This window comes from Podarcis pityusensis (assembly GCF_964106645.2).
Source record: "Podarcis pityusensis genome assembly, chromosome: 15".
Lineage (NCBI taxonomy): Eukaryota > Metazoa > Chordata > Lepidosauria > Squamata > Lacertidae > Podarcis > Podarcis pityusensis.
The window spans coordinates 29,688,873-29,708,999 of record NC_138040.1 but is presented as its reverse complement, the minus strand read 5'-3'; the positions used below and the strand labels follow the sequence as shown (position 1 = coordinate 29,708,999).

The following is a 20,127-nucleotide window of genomic DNA, read 5'->3' as shown; positions in this document are numbered from 1 at the left end:
GGACTGGAACGTGGTCAATGTAGCACCAACTTTTAGAAAAGGATTCAAAAGGGATCTGGGAAATTACAAGCCTGTTTGTTTATCTGCTCCTGGAAAACTGGTGGAAACCAATACAAGTCACAACATTACCATACAGGGAGTAGGAGGAGCTCTAAAGCAGTGTTGTTCAACAGATCCAGACCCAAGACCCACCTCTGAGTCCCAAGCTGCAACATGGGACCCACTTTCACTTTTAATTTATACTTAATATTGCTAATAGTGCACGCTGTTAATTCTAAAATGGCAATTAACAGAGCAATATACATAGTGTTGCCTTAGCATTACTACTAAATGAAAACCAGTGCTGCAATGTAGCACGAGAAAGGAACAGGCATGTGACTGGCCAGAAATATGTATCGTATTAAAAATTGGCTCCTGCCTTTCTCCTGCCACATCAGAGCACTTGTAGAAATTGATAAAATGGGTGTCTCACTTGACCTAGTCTAGACACACATGCAATGCTCCTTTTCGTCTGCTCAGCCTAAGCTGGAATCCAGCTTCTCTGTGACCCACTTGGTGTGGCCTCACAACACACGAGATCTGTGCAAAGGGATCTCTCCAAACTAAGTGAATGAGCAGTAAAATGGCAAATGCAATTCTGTATAAGTAAGTATAAAGTGATGCACAATGGATTGAAAAATAATAATCCAAGTTTCACAGACCTGCTAAGGGGGTCTGAACTAACCAGGAAAGATCTAGGAGTCCTGATGGCAGAAGATGACCTGCCCCAAACACACTCATGTGGCCAAGTTCTGCTTTATACACTAATAAAGCACTCATAAACCCCATCACTTCTCAGAATCACCAGTCTTAAACTCCAAGTGTTTTAAAGGCGGCCTTCCTGATGCCTGTGGGAACTCAAAAGGAGACGGAGTGAAGGCAAAAGCTTTCGCTGGCAGGGTGAGCTCAGGAGTCAAAGAATTGTAGAGTTGGAAGGGACACCCGAGGGTCATCTAGTCCAACCCCCTGCAATGCAAGAATGTCAGGGATAGACTGCTTTGGAATAAGGAGGAGCCAGCCAGACAGTTCTGGCAGAGCATGCAGAATTCGTCATGCAGCGGATAGGGGCCAGTGGAGGGGGGGGGCAGCTGGCAGAGGCGCCTCCCCCTCCCCCGTTCTCTGGAAAAGCTCGCGGCCGACAGCCCATTTTGCCCTCGAGGGTTTGCTACGAAGCAAATCTCTTCTGCCCGCCTGCGAAGCGTGGTCGTCGGCCAAGAAGAAGGTGAGGCTCCCGCCGCTGCCTCCCGCACACACGGCGGAGCGAAGGATCCAGACCGGGATTGCCAAGGAGCCCACGCGGAGGAGGAGGCGGAGCGGCGGGCGGCTCTTGCCGGACAATCATTGCAGCCGCAGCCTCGACGGGACCGGGCTGCGCGGTGCAGGCTCCGCAGTGTGGGGAGTCAGAACACAGCGGGCCCCGCGTCCTGCCAGCTGGAGCCCATCAAGGTCGTCTCCTCGGAGCGCCTGCCTGCTGCCCGGCCGGCGGCCAAGGAGGCGTATGGCGCCCGGCAGCCCCCTCTCCGCCCTGCTGCTGCTGCTGCTCCCCCCGCCAGGTGAGAAGGGCGCGCGCTTCACCGAGGGGTCCCGGGCTATGGCTGCTCGCCCCCTCGAGCCGGCTAAGTTGTGCTCTGCTCTGCTCTGCGCAGGCCTGGCCGAGCCCGAGACCACCATCGACGGGCGGGCGCTGTCGTTCAGCAGCCTGCAGGAGGCGGAGAGACGGGCCTTCACCTGCCTTTCCGCGGCGCCCAGCCTGGCCTGGTACCTCAACGGCGAGCGGCAGGAGACCAGCGGTTCCGGTAGGTTCCTGGCCACGGGCGACGGCGGCAGTGGCAGTGGCAACGGCGGCGCCTTCGAGGAGAGCAGCAGCAGCACCTTCGTGGTGACAGCGCGGCGCCTGGATCGCCAGCTCAACTGCTCCGCCACCGACCCGGCCACGGGCCACGTCTCCAACGCCTCTGTGCTCCTCAACGTGCAGTGTGAGCAGGTTTCCCGGGGCCGGTGGGTGGGTGAGCGACTGATGGATGGCGCCTGGAAATGCCCAGCCACTTCCAAGCTCAGCCCTGCAACCGGGGCTTCCTACTACCTCCCATGAATCTGGCGAGGTGTCACCTCCGCCTTATCCTTCTGTCCCCCCCACCCCACCCCGCAGCCCGCCTGCTTCAAGACAGCACTTTGCTGGCATGCCTAGGGGTACACTGTCTGGTTTTGTGTCTCCCGAAAACAGTTAAACCAGAAATCGTGAAGATGGATGCCCACTATGAAGAGGCGAGGGAGCCGGGACTCCTCCTGGTGCTCTTTGTGTTGGTCCAAGCCAACCCCCCTGCCAACATCACTTGGGTGGACCAGGATGGGCAGGTGATGGTGAACACCTCCAACTTCCTCATTGTGGACACCAAAACCTACCCCTGGCTCACCAACCACACCGTGCAAGTGAAGCTCAGCAGCCGGGCCCAGAACTTCTCCTTCAGCGCCTCCAATGATGTGGGCATCATCAACTCCTCTATTCCGCTGCCCGGTAGGGGTTGGGATGTCACCATCGGTTGGGGGTCCAGGTTGCATGACGGGCCCAATAAGTAAGTAACAAGTCCTCCCGTTTTCTGCTTGGGTCAGCCCCCACGGCAGTGAGTCCTTAGGGCAGCCTGCCCAATAACTGGTCTCCTGTCTGAGAGTCTGGGGGAGAGGCTCTCCCTTCACCCCATACCAGGCAAGGCCTCAGGGTGCAGAGCTGGAAGGTGGCAGACGCTCTGAGAGCCCTGACAGGCAATTCTGGTCTCCTCAGGTTTCCTGGACACCCGCATTGAGCTCTCCCTTCTGGTGCTTGTGGTGGGGTGTGTGGCGGCCCTGGCAACTGTCCTAGCCCTTGGTGGTCTCATCAGCTGTGCCATCTACCGGCAGGGCAAGAAGGCGGCAGGTAGGTGAAGGGGAAGCCAAGCAGGATTCTGCCTCCCCATGCCAGGACTGGCCCTCCCCAATTCTCTTTCTTCACCCTGCAGGACTTGCCCCACCGGCGCCGCTGCCTCTGAGGTAACCTTCCCAGCCGCAGGCTCCTCTTCTAGCGGGACTGAGTTTGGGGTAAAAATGCTTTGCTTGCTCCCTGCCTTCCCCTGTCGTTGTTGTCTGTATGGACACTGCACTGGGACCCTGGCAGTAAGAGAGCGGCCCAGTTTGCTAGGCACTAGCCACAAGGAGACCACAGTCTGGTCCTGGCGTCAAAGGAACCAAGTTGGAAGGGTGCCAGCCAGTCTTCACTGGAACAGCCCAGAGAACCAGGAGCAGGGTGGAGAATCTGAAAGGATGTGGTCTCAGATCTGCCTTGGGGAAAGAGATGAAGCCTAGTCCAATGGGTTCTTCTGCTCTCACCACAGTGACTCCAACAACCTGAGGCCAATGGCAGCACGGCTTCCCCGGGCAAATATGTCCCTCCCTTCCAACCTACAGCTCAATGACCTCACCCCCGAGACCAAAGGTAAGGTGAAAAGGGGCCTGAAGGTCTCACCCTGGGGCTGGGAGGTATTTGAGGGGGGGAGGCACTGAAAGGCCCCAGCCCCACACCACTTTCCTCTACAGCCAAGGTCAGGATGGAAGGAGCTGCAGTGGAACAGGAGGAAGCGGCCCGCTCTGAGCCAGAGAACAACTTCGCCCTTGTAGAAAGAGGTAAGAAGCGAGGGCTGGGAGGTGGCTGCTCTCTACAGCTAGGGGTTCAGGTTGCCCTCTTTACTGAACGCCAGTTTTATTTTGTTTTAATGAGGCAAGTTTGGACTAAGGGAAGCTGCACCAGATATTGGGCAGATCCCCCCCCCAATAGATGCTTTCTTCTGGGGAGGTATCTGAAGAGCTGGGTCAGACAAAAGAACGACCATTTAAAACATTATGTTTTGACTTAACTAGAAAAGAGATCTTTAGCGCACGGTGACTAGAAAATGAAAATGGCAAATTCCCTGAAAGGTTATTAAGAAAGGAACTGAAATCAAAACAGCCAGCATTATAGCATCTCTATATACAAATCCATAAATACATAAAAATAGAGCATCCATTTCTGCTCACCTCATCTCAGAGAAGGTAATTGAGGAGCTGGAAAATGTTCAGAAGATTATTGAGGGCTGGAGTAGCTCTCTTATGACAAAAAGTACAAAGTCAGGGGCTTTTTAGTCAAGAAGATGATGAGGGTTCATAACAGAGGTGTACACAAGTATGCCTGTTATGACAAAAGTGGTGGGGTTATTCATAACATGTTAGCCAATGAATCTGATTAGCGGGAGCTTCAGGATAGAGGTAAAGGCCATTTTCATACAACACATAATGAATTATCAATTTAAAATGTTTCCCTACCTATGGGTTGTGAAGTCTGCAGGCTTTATAAGCAAACACAAAATAACCATTGCTGGTAATCCTTAACCAGTATGAAGAATAGCTCTTACAGCTTTTCTATTTCTTGATGTTTTATAGTCCTGTGTTAACACTTCTAACATCAGAAAGACTCGAGTCTTTCATTTTTAACACTTGGGAACCACTCTGGTGGCAGAGAAGACTTTTAAGGCCCAAAATTCATGTGATGTAAATCAAGGGGTTGCCATATCACATCAGTTTAGACTTGCACTTTGGGATCCACTGCTTTAAAAAGATAGCAAGTTTCTGAAGTCTTATCAGTGGCAATTCCTTGGAATAGCTAAATGGAACTTTGGCATTCAGAAGTAGCATATACCTCCATATACCAGGTTTTGGGCCAAATGATGACAGCTGTAGCCTTCTTGCCCAGTTAGACAGGATGACCTTTTTGGCTGGATTATGCTCATAGGGAGGGCCCTGAACCACCGGTTTTGAGTCTTGCAAATGCTGTTTGGCTCTCCCCACACTCTGGCTTACAAGACACTGCCTACACCCATTCAGATATACACACTCAGCCCTTTCTTAACAAAAAGGCCAAAGAAACTGAAATCTGGCCTCTCAAACAGTATGTGCTGGGGTTGCATATCTGTCAGTAGCCCAATTCAGTTTCTCTGGCCCTGCAGGTTTTGGCCGATACCCTATGGTTGGATACATCTACAGAGCTTCCAGCATGAGCAGTGATGAGATCTGGCTGTGAGGGCTGTTGCTGCACCCATCAGCAGGTGTGAAGAGCAGCAGCGGAAGTCCTGAGGTGGCGGACTTCCAAGGCAGCTTGAACTGAAGGGAAGAGGCCTTGCACCTCTAAAGCAAGATCCCATGTGTGAGGCCCCAGTGCCTGAAAGAAGGATATTGATGACTGTGATCCAAGGAAGACCTGCAGCTGCCAAGGACTGCCCCCACCCCACCCCACGCTGCAGTATATCTCTAGGCCCACCAAGTGACTCATGTTCCCCTGAAGAACGTCCCTCCCACTATAGCCATTGGTTGGCCCACTCCTCCTTCCTCTTCCCAACCTCAGGGATGGCTCAATCTGCATGTGATGGCTCTTCCTTGGCATGAAGAGGACCAGCCAGGCCACCGGGAAACTGGCAAGCCCCGGCGCTGCTGCTGCTGCCAACTGAGCTGAAGCATGCTGCTTTGTAGCTTCTGCACTTTACAAATAAATGGCTGTGATCAAAGTGCCGTCCCTGTCCTTCCCCTTCAGAAAGCCAATGGAGGGAACCAAAGCCTAAGCCCAGGCAAAAGAGGCAGGGCTCAGAAGGAAATACACATTGTGTCTGCTCACCACTAACAGATTTGGCAACGCTCAATGGGCTGAGCTGGCCAGTGTCTGAGCTGGTAAATGACACTTTAAGAGTCCCAAATAGCCACAGTACTCTGAAATTGTTCTGAGTCCATCCACAACTCAGACTGCAGCCAACCCTCCACAGCTGTGAATCTCCTTCAAGGACAAAGTAGCACTATAAGCAAAACTTTAATAAGGCAAATTCTCACAGAAGCTGTACAAAGAAAGGTAGATGAGATGCTGGTGGCTTTCTGAGTGGTCAGGGGCCTTTGAGCCAGATCCTGACTGTGCTCCATTAGGTCCACTGGAAGCCTGAATAGCAGTTGCCCAAACAAGAAGGCCTCAGGCCCTGCAGCATCACAGGCTGGCACTTCTCTGGAACAGGTCCCACCTGGGGCGGGAAGGCAGGCGTCTCAGGTAAAGCTCAGGATGTCTGTCTCGCCAGCCTGTGAGGGGGGGTTGGAGGGAGGGCTTGCAACCTTCTTGCCCTCAGCCAGAGCCTTGAAATGCTGCAGGAGAGAGAAGGGGGGAGGGAGAACACCATCATTTTAGGCAGCTCTAGGGCAAGGCCACTCCGGGTGAGGCTGGGGTAAAGACTCAGGGAGCAATCCGTTCAGCGGTGCCCCCACATGAACATGGACACCAGACCAGAGCTGCTGCTCTTCAGATCCTTGTGTCTCCTACCTGTGAATTTTTGAATTCCGAGTAGAGGGAGAAAAGGGTGTGCAGGGACTGGATATGGCCCTTGTAGACAGGAATGTCCAGAATAGCTGAAGAGAAAAAATAATGGCTATATAGTCTGATTCCAACAAGCAAGGAGACTTTTGCTGGGTGGTGCATAGCTGAGGGGCATTTTGAGATGAGGCCAATTCCAACACCGACTGGAGCAGATCTCTACCCCTAAAAGGCTTGGAATAGGTGAGCACCACAACAGCAAAAGGGCACTCACCACATATCATGTCTGTGTATTCTGCCAGGCTGCAGTTAATATCTGCAGTGGGAAGGCTCACCTGAAAAGCAGAGAGGGAAAGGTCAGCTCAGTACTCTCTTTCTCTGCATGAATCTCTTTAGAGGCCCACAAGCTTCTCCCTCCTGCTGACAAGCCCCCTCTCTTAGGCCAGGCCAAAACTAGAAGTTAGAGAGGAGGACAGTTGGCAGACACTACCTTTCCCAGCAGCTCTTCAAACTCAGGGGACCACTCCTGCATCAGCGTATCTATATCAGGCATGGGCCTACAAGGAAGAAATACCAGGGAGCAGCTTGAAATGGCCATGGTTCTTCCACACAGAGAGTGCATCTGCAGAGTGGCTTTCTTCCCCCCACCCCCAGCACGGAGCAAAGGTGGGGCTGAGTGCTGGCAGGCCTTGCCCTTGCCCTTGCCCTCATCCCTCCCTCCAAGAGGCCCACCTAGCATAGTGGACTGTAGCTGGGGGCTTGCAGCGATGCAGCTCACTGATGCTCTCAATCCAGCTCTCAATGGCTTTGGGATTCTTCTCAGCATTCTCCAGGCTCTTCACTTTAATCTGCTGCTGGAAACAGAGACCAGAACATGCCCCAATGTGCCTCCTCATCAGAGCCAAGGGCTGCCTTGCATCCAAGAGGAGTCGCTTCACACACACACACACCCTCTCCCACTTACGGCCACATTGTGCTGCTTAGAGTTTTCCGTTAACCAGAGGGAGAGAACAGTGGGGTCGGACTGCTTGGTCGATGGCTCATCCAGCACCAGCAATCCAAGATTATCTGGCTTCCCATCAGGCCGTGGAACCTATGAGAAACAAGCCAGGGTGTCCTTTGCATGTGAGAGTTCCCATTATTCTATTCTTCATGTACGCACCCAGGTATAAGACCAGTCAAGAGAGTTTCTGCTGGGAATGGTCAATCACTATAACAAACAAAATGTGGCCCTGCCTGCTGAGAAAGCCAAGGATCTGAAAGAAGCCTTTACTGCCCTGTCACACCAAAGGCCCCTCTAGTTCATCATTTTGTCCTCTCAGTGGCCAAGCAGATGCTCAGTGGGAAAGCCATAAGCATCACTTCAGGGCAACAAAAATTATTCCCACTTATCTACAAGGATTCTGCAAAGCAGCTAACCTTTCAGCACTGTTGACTGTGGGTATGGAGACAAAGCAATGACAGTGCTGCCCTGTTGCACCTCCATAGAGAGGCGACAGTTCTCTATGGACATTGCAGGGAAAGAGTCCTGCGTGGCAGTTCTCAGCCAGTGCTGCATGTAAAGGAGTGTCAGAAGGGATGCAGTACCTTTAAGAAGGCATCAATGTCCCCAACAGCTGGAATGAAGTCTGGAATGAAAGGTTTCAGCTTGTGCTCCAGGTCAATCATTTGTGAAGAATACCTGAGGAGCAGACACCATGAGCAGAAGCCTGAAAAGAGACACGCCTGCCCACAATGCGGCCAAGATCCACATTACCGCTCACCTCCGGATGTACTGGAAAAGCTCCTTGATCTCCAGGGAGACTGGCAGGTAGTCATAATCTGCTGAGTTGTATGCCCTGGGGAAAGAGTCAGTGGTGAGGCTGGGCAGGAGGCAATGGAAATAGGATGTATTCAAAGGAAGGGTGAGGGAGAGTCTGACTTCAAGGAGAGACAAAGAAAAGCCAGCTTGCATTCTCACTCTCCCCTATCCACCCCACCACCCTTAAACAAGACTGCCACCCCTATGGGCCAAAGATATTTCCTCCTGAAGCAAATAGCACCTTCCATAAGACCGCATCGGGGAAGGTTTACATTCTTCCACACCTGCTGCAATCTTAGCAACTGCATTATTCTCACACTCCATTTTTTAAAACCTGTAAGTTTCATACAGATACACATTTAATGTAGCACACAGTTTAGTAGGGGTGGGTGGTGCCAAAAACAGCAAACAGACTGGTCTAACTAAGCCACTATATTCCTGGGACACGTGATCTGCTTGGACATTCAACCATCTTCTACCTGGCTGCTATATTACAGGACAGGTGGGATAGCGGTGGCCTTTCAGAGGATGCCGGACTCCAATTCCAATCAGCCCCAGCTGCCAGTGTGGTTAATGGTCAGGTATAATGGGCGTTGTAGTTCAGCATCATCTGGCGATCCAGAGGTTCCCTAACCCAATATCCTACCCAAATGTCAGTATATGGGGACCTTTGGAAGCCAGCAAAGCCTCACTTAAAAGGTGTGACTTCAATGCTTGAAAGAACTGTCTTTGCTATCACACAGGAACCTTCTCAACTTTCCAACTGGCCTATGCCGGGAGTGTGTGGGTGAAAGAGGCTGAAGGCCAAGGAAGGCTCCAGGACTTGTTTTTGCTCACTGGATTCTTGGCGGAGTTAGGCATCCCTTGCCCCACCAAAATCAATCGACTTAAGAAAGCACGTTCCTGGGCAGTCTAGTCTTCAAGGCTGGCACACGCCATGCCTATTGGAAACAAGGGCACGATTGCATGTAAGCTTACTAACAAGTAGCAAATATATTGGCAGCCAAGCACATGCCCTTCCTAGCCAACTTCCCCCTCCCCAAATGGCAAATACCCCTCCAGAGGAGCGCCGTGCTCTTCATCGTCGTCATCGTCATCAGAGTCCGTTTCTGAAGAGTCGTCGTCCTCGTCTTCTACCTCGTTCCCACTGAAACGAGGCTGGGAGGCCAGTTGGGAGGCCTTCTTCTCCTGGGGGAGAGGGGGAAAGCGAAGGAGTGGGAGCCAACTCGGTCCTCGGCCCATCACCACCGCGACCCCAGCTCACTGCTTCCTTGGCCCTCCAGGCAGGAAACGGGGGGCGGGGGGGGGGGGAGGCTGCTGTTCAGTGGGTACCTTGAGTATCTCCTCGTCGTCCTCCTCGCTGCTGTTTTCGGCCAGGCTCTTGTGCTGGGAGCGGACGCGGCGAGGGCCTGAGACGGTGGCAGGAGAGAAGGGCCGAGTCAGAGGCGGAGGGGGCGACCCCCCGGCGCCCCGCACTGACCCCGTTGTCCCAGCCCCCCATACCTGGCTGCGGAGGGCTGGGCGCGTAGATGCTGGCCACGTCCTCCGTCTCGTTGACGTCCAGGCTCTCATCGTAAGGCTGGTTCTCCACGATCCGCGTCTACGAGGTGGGGAGAGAAACGGGACGTGAGCCGGATCCCCTTGAGCACCCACCCACCCAGCCCGCGAAAGGCTCGCCCTCCCTCACCTGTAGGCCGGCCTCAGGCGGCGCTGCGGGAGGCGGCGGCGCACCTGCCATATCGCCAAGTAGGACCAAGTGTTCCCGGCGAGCGAGGCCTAGGCGGCCCCGTCTCCAGGGAAACGTGAGACGAGGCCCTCGGAGCCCTCGCGAGAACTCGCCATCCTCCCGCTAGAGTGGCCAAGGAGCGAGCGAGGGAGTGCAGCGGCCCCTACCGGCAGGGAGGGCGGCGGCGGCGGCGCTGCCACCGGCGAATGGGCTCGGGTGGGCGGGGCCTGGCGGACACCCGTTGGGGCGAGGGGCGTGGCGGCGTGCCCTCTGCGTGCATGACGCCGCCGCTTCCGCCTGGGAGACGTGGCTCGGGGCCGCCATCTTGTGTGGCAGGCAGAAGGAGCGGAGAGGCGCTCGGGCCCGGAGGGGAGAGGAGGAAACGGAGACGCCGCCGCCGCCGCCGCTGCTGCCATCTTCGCCGTCACCTTCGCCATGGTGAGTGTCCGGCCGGGGCCTCCCGCTGCCCTCCGCAGTCAGCGGCTGCCACTGGGGGAGGAGGGGGGTGTCGGCGGGGCCTGCTCGATCCCGTTGGCCTCCATGGGGCTCCTCCTTCTCCGACCACCCTTGTGAGCAGCGGGCCGTCGGCCGTGGGTGCTCCTCGGTCGCCCGTCGCCGGCTGCCTGGCCGCCTCCCAAGACACCGCGGGCGAAGCGCTGCTTCCCGGGGCGAGGGGGGCGTCTTTCCGAGGCCGAAGGTGGAGGAGGGCCTGTGGAAGCCCCTCCGGAGCCTGTCTGCTTTTCAAGGGCCTCCGCCTGCGCCACCCAAACACCTCCCTCCGTGAGCCCGTGGCTGCCGGTGGAAGGTAACGTGTCACAAGAGGCAGCCTTGAGGCTGTCGCGATGATACTACTTCCAAGCTGGGACTGAGAAAGGCGCCCTGCAACTGGTAGGCACAGAAATCTTGCAACTGCACTTTTCACTTGCTCCCCCAAAAAACCACCAGGTTTTCCTCTGGTAGGGAAACTGGACTGGGGGAGGGAGGAGGGTAAAAACAGCCACCAGTGAGTTTGCTGGTGTCAAAATGTTTCACGATTTGCAAAAGCCTGTGTCAAATGCCAGGGGTTGCGGAGTATTTGTGGAAGCCGTCAGCTGGGCCAAGGATGAAGCAGCAGGGTTCTTTTTTGTGCAAATCATGTTGCAAAACTAGTTCAGAGCAAAAAGCTGGGGCAAGCTGAAATTTGGCTTCTGTCAGCTCTACAGTGAATTTTGGATTGGATAATAAAGAAAATCTCTCCATTTAAGTCAAGCATATGAATTATTGTATTGCCTTCTAAATTTGCATATATATTTTTAATTGCGAATTATTTGGGCATGAATCACAAATCGTGGCAATTTCAGGTTTTTTAACTTTATGCCATGGTTCTCACGGGCCAGCTGATTTGGATCTCCTTAATACAAACCTTTGACTTTTGAGATGTTACAATTCAGCACAGTGGTGGTTCTTCACACAACAGCTTTCTGAGGTTGGTTAGGCTGAGTGAAATTGGCCTGATCAAAGCTACGTCGCGGCAGTGAATTAAACGTGGCTCTTCAGCACCAAAGTTCAGGCAGAGGCCTCCTTGAGTTGTAGGAAGAAGATGACAGGCTTTGTGTGAACCTTTGCCCCTTGCTCATAAGGCAGGAAAGGAAGGATAATGCTAATGAAGGCTATTAAGCACAGTTCCTATGTATTACTTCCACCTCTGCTTACCAGTTGTCAGTAGGGCTGGGTGATACCTAGTTTTCAACATCATGGTATATCACCAGCTAAACATCACAATATACCAATATATCATGTCTGAAATAAGGATGGAACTACTATGTAGCAGCATTTGTTGGCTTCACAGTTTTTCCTGCATCGTGATTTTTGCCAGTGAGAGCTTAGCTGGCAGAGTTAACGGGGACTGCAGGAACCGAGAGTAGCTTTGGCTGACTTCATGGTTTTCCCCACATTGTGATTTTTGCAAAGTGTACACACACACACACACACACACACACACACACATCATGAGTCGCGATATATTGCCAGGTCAAAAATTATGAAAACAACATCACTATGTGGACTTCAAACCAGTGTTGGATGATATATTGATATACCACCCAGCCCTAATCACAAGGCCATGTTCCAGGCTTCACATATGTATTTGGCTGACCACTGATTCAACTGAAAGGCCCTTATTTCTTCTATGTAGTTATGAGGCTGACAAAAGCTCTTGTCTCCACAGGTGCTCTTGGCAGCTGCCGTCTGTACGAAAGCCGGAAAGGCGATCGTCTCACGCCAGTTTGTAGAGATGACACGGACCCGCATTGAGGGGCTGCTGGCAGCCTTCCCCAAGCTCATGAACACAGGGAAGCAGCACACATTCGTAGAGACAGAGAGCGTCCGCTACGTCTACCAGCCCATGGAGAAACTCTACATGGTCCTGATCACCACAAAAAACAGCAACATCCTGGAGGACCTTGAAACTCTTCGGCTTTTCTCTAGAGTGGTGAGGATCTTGCTTCAAGCTGCCTGGCTTGCAAAATGCCCAGGGGGAGGGAGGGTTTGCGCATGGAGCAGCTGTCCTATGGAGCTTGCTTTTTCCTTGGGTTGTGTTGCTGTGCTTACTTTATTTGATACTGGAATTGGAAAGTGAAGAGCTGATCCACCTGATCACATTAGGATAATGGTGGGGAGCTAGCTGGGAGAATTTTTGCCCTTGGAACAGGCTCCTGGACCAATAAGGTTCAGCTAAAGGCTTTGGGGACTTCGCAGGTCTATGAAGATGTGTGGAGTGGGTTTTGGCCACGGTTGCCTTGCCTCATTAGAATACCATTTTCCCTGACTCCCTCCAGATCCCAGAATACTGTCGAGCCCTGGAGGAGAATGAGATCTCCGAGCACTGCTTTGATCTGATATTTGCCTTTGATGAGATTGTTGCCCTTGGCTACCGGGAAAACGTCAACCTGGCCCAGATCCGCACTTTTACTGAGATGGATTCTCATGAGGAGAAAGTCTTCAGAGCTGTCCGTGAGGTAGGCCAAAAGCTTTCTGTGGCCTCCTACGCTCCAGGCCCAGGACTCTGGGGCATTTGGTCCAGGTCATCAATTCCTTTCTTGTCCTCTTCTTCTCATTTGTATATGTAGACTCAGGAGCGGGAGGCCAAGGCAGAGATGCGTCGGAAAGCCAAGGAACTGCAGCAAGCTCGAAGGGATGCTGAGCGCCGGGGCACCAAAGCACCAGGGTTTGGTGGTTTTGGAAGCTCTGCCATGTCAGGAGGCAGCACAGCTGCCATGATTACCGAAACCATCATTGAGACGGAGCGACCAAAAGTGACTCCAACACCTACCAGGTATAAAGGTTGGGCAAGAAGCAGGTGAGGGCTTGTGGACCTCTTGTTGCCGTGAGTGGCCACCTTCAGAAGTGGGAGAGTTCTGGGTCTTTTTGAGACTATTGATGGTGCTCCAATCTGGATCCTCTGGGTTTCTTTGACTGTTCTTGTGGGGGGCTGCTTCGGTGTCTCCCAAGTAGCTGAATGACATGTTTGCTCTCTGGTGGCCATATTGTACATACAATCCGTGTGTGTTTCCTTCCTGAGAGGGCAACTTTAGAGCATGAGGATAAGGGGAAGGCTGTAGCAGCACTGCCACTATGAATCTCAGACACTCTCTGGGTTCTTTCTATGGAGAAAGGATGTCTCAAAAACTTCTGCACTGCTTTTTGTTTCTTAGGCCATCTGGTTCAAACAAGGCACTCAAGCTTGGCGCAAAAGGGAAGGAAGTGGACAATTTTGTGGACAAGCTAAATTCTGAAGGAGAAAACATTGTCACTTTGGTTGGCAAGCGATCCTCAGAAGCAGCCACTGTTCTAGCTCCACCCATCAACATGGAGAGGTAGGTTTTTGTGTTCTGCAGTGGGAGAAGACAGTGAAACTGTGGCTGGGATTCAGAGTGGTTTCCTAGACCACCTGGTATTATCAACCTTAACCTTCCTTTTGGGGCGTGGCTTTCTTGGGAGTTGACAGAATTTTGGGCAGGTGCCCAGAGTGTGTCCCAATGAGGAGTGAGAGATATCTCTTTGAGGTATAAGTCCTGCACATAACACGGTGTGGGGGTTGATCCAGTCACTACCCTGAGCCACAGGGATTGGAGGCAATGATGTTGGGGTTGGAGAGGGGAACAGGTTAAAGGAGGGAAATGCAAGCAGCTCATCTAGTCTAGCAAAGCCTGGGGAGATTCACTCTTGGAAGGAGGGCCATTCCAGTGGGAGCGAAACCTCCACATCCTGTTTGGGCCCGCCTACTTTTGCCAAAGGAAGGGCAGTGCAGAGCAATGCATGGGGGTGATTCAGGCTTTCTCTTCTCCAGTGTGCATATGAAAATAGAGGAGAAGATCTCGCTCACCTGCGGCCGGGATGGAGGGCTGCAAAACATGGAGCTCCACGGCATGATCATGCTGCGGATCCTGGATGAAAAGTTTTCCCGGATTCGCATCCACGTTGAGAACGAGGACAAGAAAGGGGTGCAGCTCCAGGTATGCCTGGCCTTGCTGCTCCTACTGCCACCCATGCCGGTGGAAAGGTGCTGTCCGTGATACAAGTTGTGGGGATTAATTGAGCTCCATGGGTGGGGTGGAGGGCATCCTTATTTAGAGTTCTGCTGCACTTGATTCTGATGTTAGCAGTACTCCAAGGTCTGTCTTTGAGGGAAGAATTTGATGGCGGGTATAAAGCCAGTAGGAGCTAAAGAGCATTAGGTTTGGAATAGGGCTGAAGATTTAAGTCAAAAACATGTGTGATGGGTTAAACAGGGCAGGGGTAGAACAAGACACTGAGAGTGCAAGAGCAAATTTCTGAAAACATAGAAACCAACAATTAAAAAATCTTGAGTAATGTTAGTATTAGAGACTGGCTAGGAAGGTGGCTAAACCTTTGGTTGACAAGGGAGTCAAATGTGTGCTGAAGAGAAGGGAGTTACCAAAGAAGCTGAATTAATTCTATGTACCAGTCTTCACAGTGGAAGATATTGGGCAAATCTCTGTGCCTGAACTAACTTTCACAGGATGGGAGTCTGAGGAACTGAGGTAAACAATGGTGACAATACAGAAAAAAATTGTATATTCTTATGGGAGGCTTTGGCTACGAATGATTCACCATTCTTGCTTAAGGAGCTTCCCAGCCTGTCTATGCTGTGCATGGGCAATGCTTTCTAGATTTGAGTGGCAGGCTAGTGTGCTAATCTAGTGAAAGTCTTCCAGAATTTGGAGCATAGCACAGTTAATTTTTGGATCTACAGATGAATCTTACCAGTTTTTTCTTTTCAGACTCACCCCAATGTTGACAAGAAGCTTTTTACGACAGAGTCCTTGATTGGCCTGAAGAACCCAGAGAAGTCTTTCCCCATAAATAGTGATGTGGGAGTCCTGAAGTGGCGGCTGCAGACCACAGAGGAGTCATTCATTCCACTGACAAGTAAGTGTGAGCACATCTGGTTGGGCGTTGAGGAGGGGCTGATGGACATAACACTCCCATTAGCCTAGAACCAGGCACAGCACCCTTGGTTCAGTAGACATTCCTCCTGTCCCTGTTCAGGAGAGCCCATTGCTGCTGGCAGAAGGTCATGTGATGAGCAGGGGTGCTTTTTGTGTCTTAGTTAACTGCTGGCCATCAGAGAGCGGGAGTGGCTGTGATGTCAACATTGAGTATGAGCTGCAAGAGGAGAACCTGGAGTTAAATGACGTGGTGATCGCCATCCCTTTGCCGTGAGTACCCATTGCACCTCCTGATCCCCAATTCACCCACCAGCTGCAAGGTCAGCCTTGATGCAAGGGAGTTGAGTGGTCACTCATTGCTGCTTCTGTAGGTCCAACGTGGGTGCTCCTGTGATTGGGGAGATTGATGGCGAGTATCGCCACGACAGCCGGAGAAACATCCTCGAGTGGTGCCTGCCTGTGATCGATGCCAAAAACAAGAGCGGCAGCCTGGAGTTCAGCATCAATGGGCAGCCAAATGACTTCTTTCCTGTGCACGTCTCATTCGTCTCCAAGAAGAACTACTGCAACATCCAGGTGAGTCTGGGAAGTGCCTCGAGTGGAGGCTGTGTTCGCTGCCCGCTTCTATTTTGGAAAATACCCTGGCTTTCCATATGGCCCACAATTATGCTCTCCATCTGGCAAGTGCGATGAGCAATCGGCTTTCCTTTCCAACGTTGAAAATGCAGAGGTGGGAAAAGGATCCTCCTGGCAGTGGTATAGCTCCCAAGGGGGCAGGGGGCTGCCTGGCAATTGTGTGCTAAGGCACCCAGAACAGCTGGCAAGCCACACCCTTCCCCCTGTACCTGCACATACACACAAACGCTGTCTAGGGCAGGAACGTGGGTGGGGATGCATAAGCTTTTTAACTGGAAGTGAATACAGGTCTTCTGCATGCAATGGAGGGGGGGGGCTTCCCTTGAGGTGTGTCCTATTTGGCACCATGACTTTGTGTGTAAAGGACACATTGGTGTAGATTGTCCTTGTTCCTTTATAGGCTAATAATGTTTCCTCAAAGTGTCTCCTTCACTTTGGGAGGTGGGGAGAGCCTTTAACTCTTTCCTTTTGAAGTGTGCAAGGGAGAGGCACAGGTCAGCATACCTTGAGAGTTGTGTTTTGGTCTCATAGCATGTACCTTGGTTCTCAAACTTAATCCATTTCTGAAGTCCGTTCCAAAACCAAAGCATTCCAAAACCAAGGCACGCTTTCCCATAGAAAGTAATGCAAAAATGGATTAATCCATTCCAGACTTTTAAAAACAACCCCTAAAGCAGCAATTTAACATGAATTTTACTATCAAATGAGACCATTGAGCTATAAAATGAAAGCAAGAAACAGTGTACTGCAATCACACAATCAATCAAACTGTAGCTGAACTGGGTTCCACACAGTCACACAAAAAAAGAGCCACAAAAACGTAGCAAAAACAGACAGACCTCAGCGTAACAACAAGGAAGTGTGGCACTCAATTCAGAAGCGTAATGCTCAAAACGGAGCACGTTCGCCTTTTGAAAAAAGTTCGCAAACCAGTACACTTATTTCCAGGTTTGCAGTGTTTGGGTTCCAAGTTGTTTGAGTACCAAGGTGTTCGAGAACCAAGGTACCACTGTACTACAAGAGCAATTTGATCCAAGACCAATAGCAGGCTATTTCATCTTGACTGACCATATGGCTTCCTCTCTGCAGGTTACCAAAGTGACCCAGGTAGATGGGAACAGTCCTGTGAGATTCTCCACAGAGACCACCTTCCTCGTGGACAAGTATGAGATCCTGTAACTGTTGCTGCAGGGAAGCAGCAAGCAAGACTTTGAGGCTGTGGTCTCTTGGGAGAGGGATGCAACCCTTTCTGTGTCAGGGGACACTGACATGTTTGCTCGCCCACCAACATTTCCAAGGTCACAGCCAGTCAGGCAGGGAGAGGCCGCTTGCTTCTCTGGTTCAGCCAGCCTCCCTACTCCTTAGGCACACTCCTCCTCCTCCTCCTCTTCCTGTGCTTTAATTCACAGTAACTTTCCCCTTCCCTGTCCCCAAGGCATCTCTTTTCGTTACCGATTCCTTACTCTGATGGGAGGTGAATGGCTCTTAATCCAGCATTGGTCAAGGGAGACCAGCCTGGACATCCAGCAACCTCTAACCTGGCAGAAAGCAGAGGTCAGCCCCTGGCACCCCTTTCCCTGCACCAGGTGCTGGGTGAGGGAACCTTTGGCCCCACTGCTCCTGGCTGTCCACTTCCTGGACTGTTCTCTGAAGACACTTCACTCTCTTGAAGCTGCTGCCTGTCCAAAGGAGGAAGAAGAAGCAACTGTCTCTGACCCTCCCTGCTTGGGAATCCCTTGAACTGCCCATTGATTGGGGCATGTGGAGGCGGTGGCAGGCACTGACTTCCCAAGTGGCTATGGGCATGTGCCAGTTTGTGCCCACCTGCTAAGAGAAGTCACCAGCTTCTCCCACGCTGCCTCATTGCTGATGTGACCCTTTCCAAAATGCCCCCGGGGGTGGGTGGTCTAGGCCTGTACTGTAGGAGTAGCTACGAATCTTACTGATCCAGCTGTGTCCAAGAGTTGTCTTGTCTGATTTTTAAAATGGAGTCAAGTTTAGTTCCACCAAAGGAGGCTTTTTTCTTTCTTTCTTAAATTACATTGAGGAGGGTGGGGGAAGAGTGATATTTAAATAAGATTTTGTAACCCTGTAACATAAAGAGCTAGGGCCTATAACACATTCCAGTGTACACAAAAGAATCCCTGCCCCTGAATCCAATAAAGACTATTCTAAAATGAGATGCGTGAAGCTATGTAGCTGCCTGGAATGGGACGGGGGCTGATCTTAGAGCTAATATAAGTGGGGAACTAAACGCAGAGCTGGCATGGAAGAGCATTTGAAGCAGCTGTTTCTGGGTTCCTGTTGACAGCTCAGTTTGGAGAACAAGGAATCGGCTCAAGGTTTGAGTGGCGATGCTGGACACATGTGTATCTATAAGATATATGGACTCTCTGCCTACCTCTGCTACAGTTGTGAAGCTTGCTCAGTATGGCCATGCACTGACAAACGGCAAGGCTGGGAGCTACCAGCCTCCAAGGCCAAAGTGACTTCCTTGCCCTTCCGCAGAAACACAGAATGTGGGGTGGAGGGTCCTTGTTGCAAAATATCAGTCTCTGGTAAAATCTAGAAAAGAAAAGAGAAAAGTTTGCATATGTAAATACAAACAATGGAGTACTGTCTTAAGACTGCAGAGGCATCTGAGGCTGTGTCTCTGATTTCCATCATGGACCAAACTGCAGAGCCCAGGCACTATGAAAACAGATAATGGGGTTGCTAACCACTGTTAGTCATACTCTTGAGTAGTCCCATTAAAATAAATGGGTCTTCTCTGAATACAATTCTGTTGAATAGCACGCAGAAATCAAAAGGTGCTGGGTACTTGTAACATATAATGGAGCTTCATTTGCACAGATTCCAGGTTCAGTGAACAGACCAATCTGGGGCTCTTGTGCACCCCTTTGCTACTGAGAGCAGTCAAACTCCATGGTAGAGGCAAAACTGGATAGGGCACCATGCCACACTAACCAAATAATGAAGAAATATAATGAATAAGGAAGTACCTTTCAGAAGGGTAAGATGTGCTTGCAACTTGCCTTATGCCTATTAAGTGGCTAATAATTATTAAGTGAAAAATAATTATAGAAAGCTGATGAAGATTCCGAAAGGAGTTCACAGCTGATCTGAAAAAGTTCCGAATGTATTTTGCTATCTTTGAATTCTTCCTCACCCAGTGGAAGGATAAATGAGCACTGCCCTGACTGCTACCAAATTATAATAGTAGTAACTGGGATTTGCCCTCTGATAAAATGGCTAGTCTAGTCTCCCTTTTAAAGTTCTATTTAAATAGAAATGGAATATTACTCGCTAATGGTATGTTAACGGGAGGTTAAGGGGGGCTCTTCAGGAGACAACTGCCCCCAAGATGCATCGCTGTTTCCTATAATAAGAAGCTTGGGATATTCATTTACAGTTCTCTGGAATAAGGTTCTGGGTGCAAACTTAATAGCATCGAACTGCTTGACTGTAATTAACTTGCGGAGTCCTTGAGCCTCTTGGTCTGCTTGCAAACCTTTCAAGTCTGTTGGTCACAGGTGAGAGATATTGCCCTGAAAGAGCCTGTGTAGAACTGCAATCTATCTAGCCATGGGTTATGAAACTGCCATCCACTCTCAACCCAATTTCTGGTTACAAGGGTGGCACCCAAATATAAATAATAAGGTAAAGCTTTATCTTTCTGCATTCTGAAATTGTAAACAATACATTTTATGGATACAGCAGACAGAAATTCTCAACTGTGTATGTGTAAAGTGTTTCAGGAAGCTGCACCTGCAGAATTGTAGATTACACATTTGAATATAAGCATTAGCTGTGGAGGTATTCTGACTGAACTCCACATTTTGGGAAGAATTTGCTTATCTAGGGGGTTGTGTCCAGCAATACTCCTATTCAGAGTAAACCCACTAAAAATAATAGATATGAATAACTTAATTTCAGTGGGTTTAATTGGATATAATTTAGGGCTCAACCACACTTTTGTTTGTACCGGTTTCTAGCATTTTGTAGCAAACAATAACAGGTTAGAGAGAATTTTTTGTCCCGCTGCTCCTCCAGGAAAACCCACTGTTTACCAAAGAATTGGAACAAAAGGAAATTAATAGAAAACCCAAATACAATTTTGTCCCTCTTA

At 50.9% G+C, this 20,127-nt stretch overlaps 3 protein-coding genes across 8 annotated transcripts; 2 read left to right on the top strand and 1 right to left on the bottom strand.

The window, feature by feature from the left end:
* The first annotated feature begins 59 nt into the window (after window positions 1–59).
* On the top strand, window positions 60–5,603 carry TMEM25 (transmembrane protein 25). Of its 5 annotated transcripts, none has more exons than XM_080983756.1 (8): window positions 60–1,592; window positions 1,686–1,835; window positions 2,264–2,554; window positions 2,819–2,950; window positions 3,033–3,063; window positions 3,405–3,505; window positions 3,607–3,693; window positions 5,049–5,603. In XM_080983756.1, exons 1-8 carry the CDS (start codon window positions 1,019–1,021, stop codon window positions 5,120–5,122), a joined length of 1,440 nt encoding a protein of 479 aa, XP_080839882.1. In that variant the 5' UTR covers window positions 60–1,018; the 3' UTR covers window positions 5,123–5,603. The 5 variants fall into 5 exon arrangements, 4 of the variants coding, with proteins under 4 accessions (XP_080839882.1, XP_080839881.1, XP_080839883.1 ...); XM_080983755.1 differs by having other exon boundaries at window positions 1,686–2,015; XR_013980038.1 differs by lacking the exons at window positions 3,033–3,063; window positions 5,049–5,603 and having other exon boundaries at window positions 1,686–2,015.
* Window positions 5,604–5,883: 280 nt separating this feature from the next.
* On the bottom strand, window positions 5,884–10,042 carry IFT46 (intraflagellar transport 46). 2 transcript variants are annotated; one of them, XM_080983761.1, is made up of 12 exons: window positions 9,874–10,042; window positions 9,690–9,786; window positions 9,519–9,595; window positions 9,241–9,374; window positions 8,149–8,223; window positions 7,973–8,066; window positions 7,350–7,478; window positions 7,118–7,239; window positions 6,876–6,942; window positions 6,660–6,720; window positions 6,395–6,480; window positions 5,884–6,219 (listed from the first exon to the last, which is right to left on the bottom strand). In XM_080983761.1, exons 1-12 carry the CDS (start codon window positions 9,922–9,924, stop codon window positions 6,124–6,126), a joined length of 1,089 nt encoding a protein of 362 aa, XP_080839887.1. In that variant the 5' UTR covers window positions 9,925–10,042; the 3' UTR covers window positions 5,884–6,123. The 2 variants fall into 2 exon arrangements, with proteins under 2 accessions (XP_080839887.1, XP_080839888.1); XM_080983762.1 differs by having other exon boundaries at window positions 7,118–7,236.
* Window positions 10,043–10,191: 149 nt separating this feature from the next.
* ARCN1 (archain 1) lies at window positions 10,192–18,178 on the top strand. Its single transcript, XM_080983760.1, has 10 exons — window positions 10,192–10,350; window positions 12,119–12,382; window positions 12,729–12,908; window positions 13,020–13,225; window positions 13,605–13,766; window positions 14,240–14,405; window positions 15,195–15,342; window positions 15,524–15,632; window positions 15,734–15,938; window positions 17,088–18,178. The coding sequence occupies exons 1-10, from the start codon at window positions 10,348–10,350 to the stop codon at window positions 17,175–17,177; spliced, it is 1,533 nt and encodes a 510-aa protein (XP_080839886.1). The 5' UTR covers window positions 10,192–10,347; the 3' UTR covers window positions 17,178–18,178.
* Window positions 18,179–20,127: the final 1,949 nt, after the last annotated feature.

Coding starts and splice junctions, on each gene's coding strand:
- TMEM25 (XM_080983755.1), top strand. CDS start 1,019: ATGTCAGGGATAGACTGCTTTGGAATAAGGAGGAGCCAGCCAGACAGT. Junction 2,016..2,263: donor TGTGCTCCTCAACGTGCAGT/GTGAGCAGGTTT, acceptor TCCCGAAAACAG/TTAAACCAGAAATCGTGAAG. Junction 2,555..2,818: donor CTCCTCTATTCCGCTGCCCG/GTAGGGGTTGGG, acceptor TGGTCTCCTCAG/GTTTCCTGGACACCCGCATT.
- IFT46 (XM_080983761.1), bottom strand. CDS start 9,924: ATGGCAGGTGCGCCGCCGCCTCCCGCAGCGCCGCCTGAGGCCGGCCTA. Junction 7,240..7,349: donor CTAAGCAGCACAATGTGGCC/GTAAGTGGGAGA, acceptor CTCTGTTTCCAG/CAGCAGATTAAAGTGAAGAG. Junction 6,721..6,875: donor TTGAAGAGCTGCTGGGAAAG/GTAGTGTCTGCC, acceptor TCTGCTTTTCAG/GTGAGCCTTCCCACTGCAGA.
- ARCN1 (XM_080983760.1), top strand. Junction 12,909..13,019: donor TCTTCAGAGCTGTCCGTGAG/GTAGGCCAAAAG, acceptor TTGTATATGTAG/ACTCAGGAGCGGGAGGCCAA. Junction 15,939..17,087: donor AGAACTACTGCAACATCCAG/GTGAGTCTGGGA, acceptor TCCTCTCTGCAG/GTTACCAAAGTGACCCAGGT.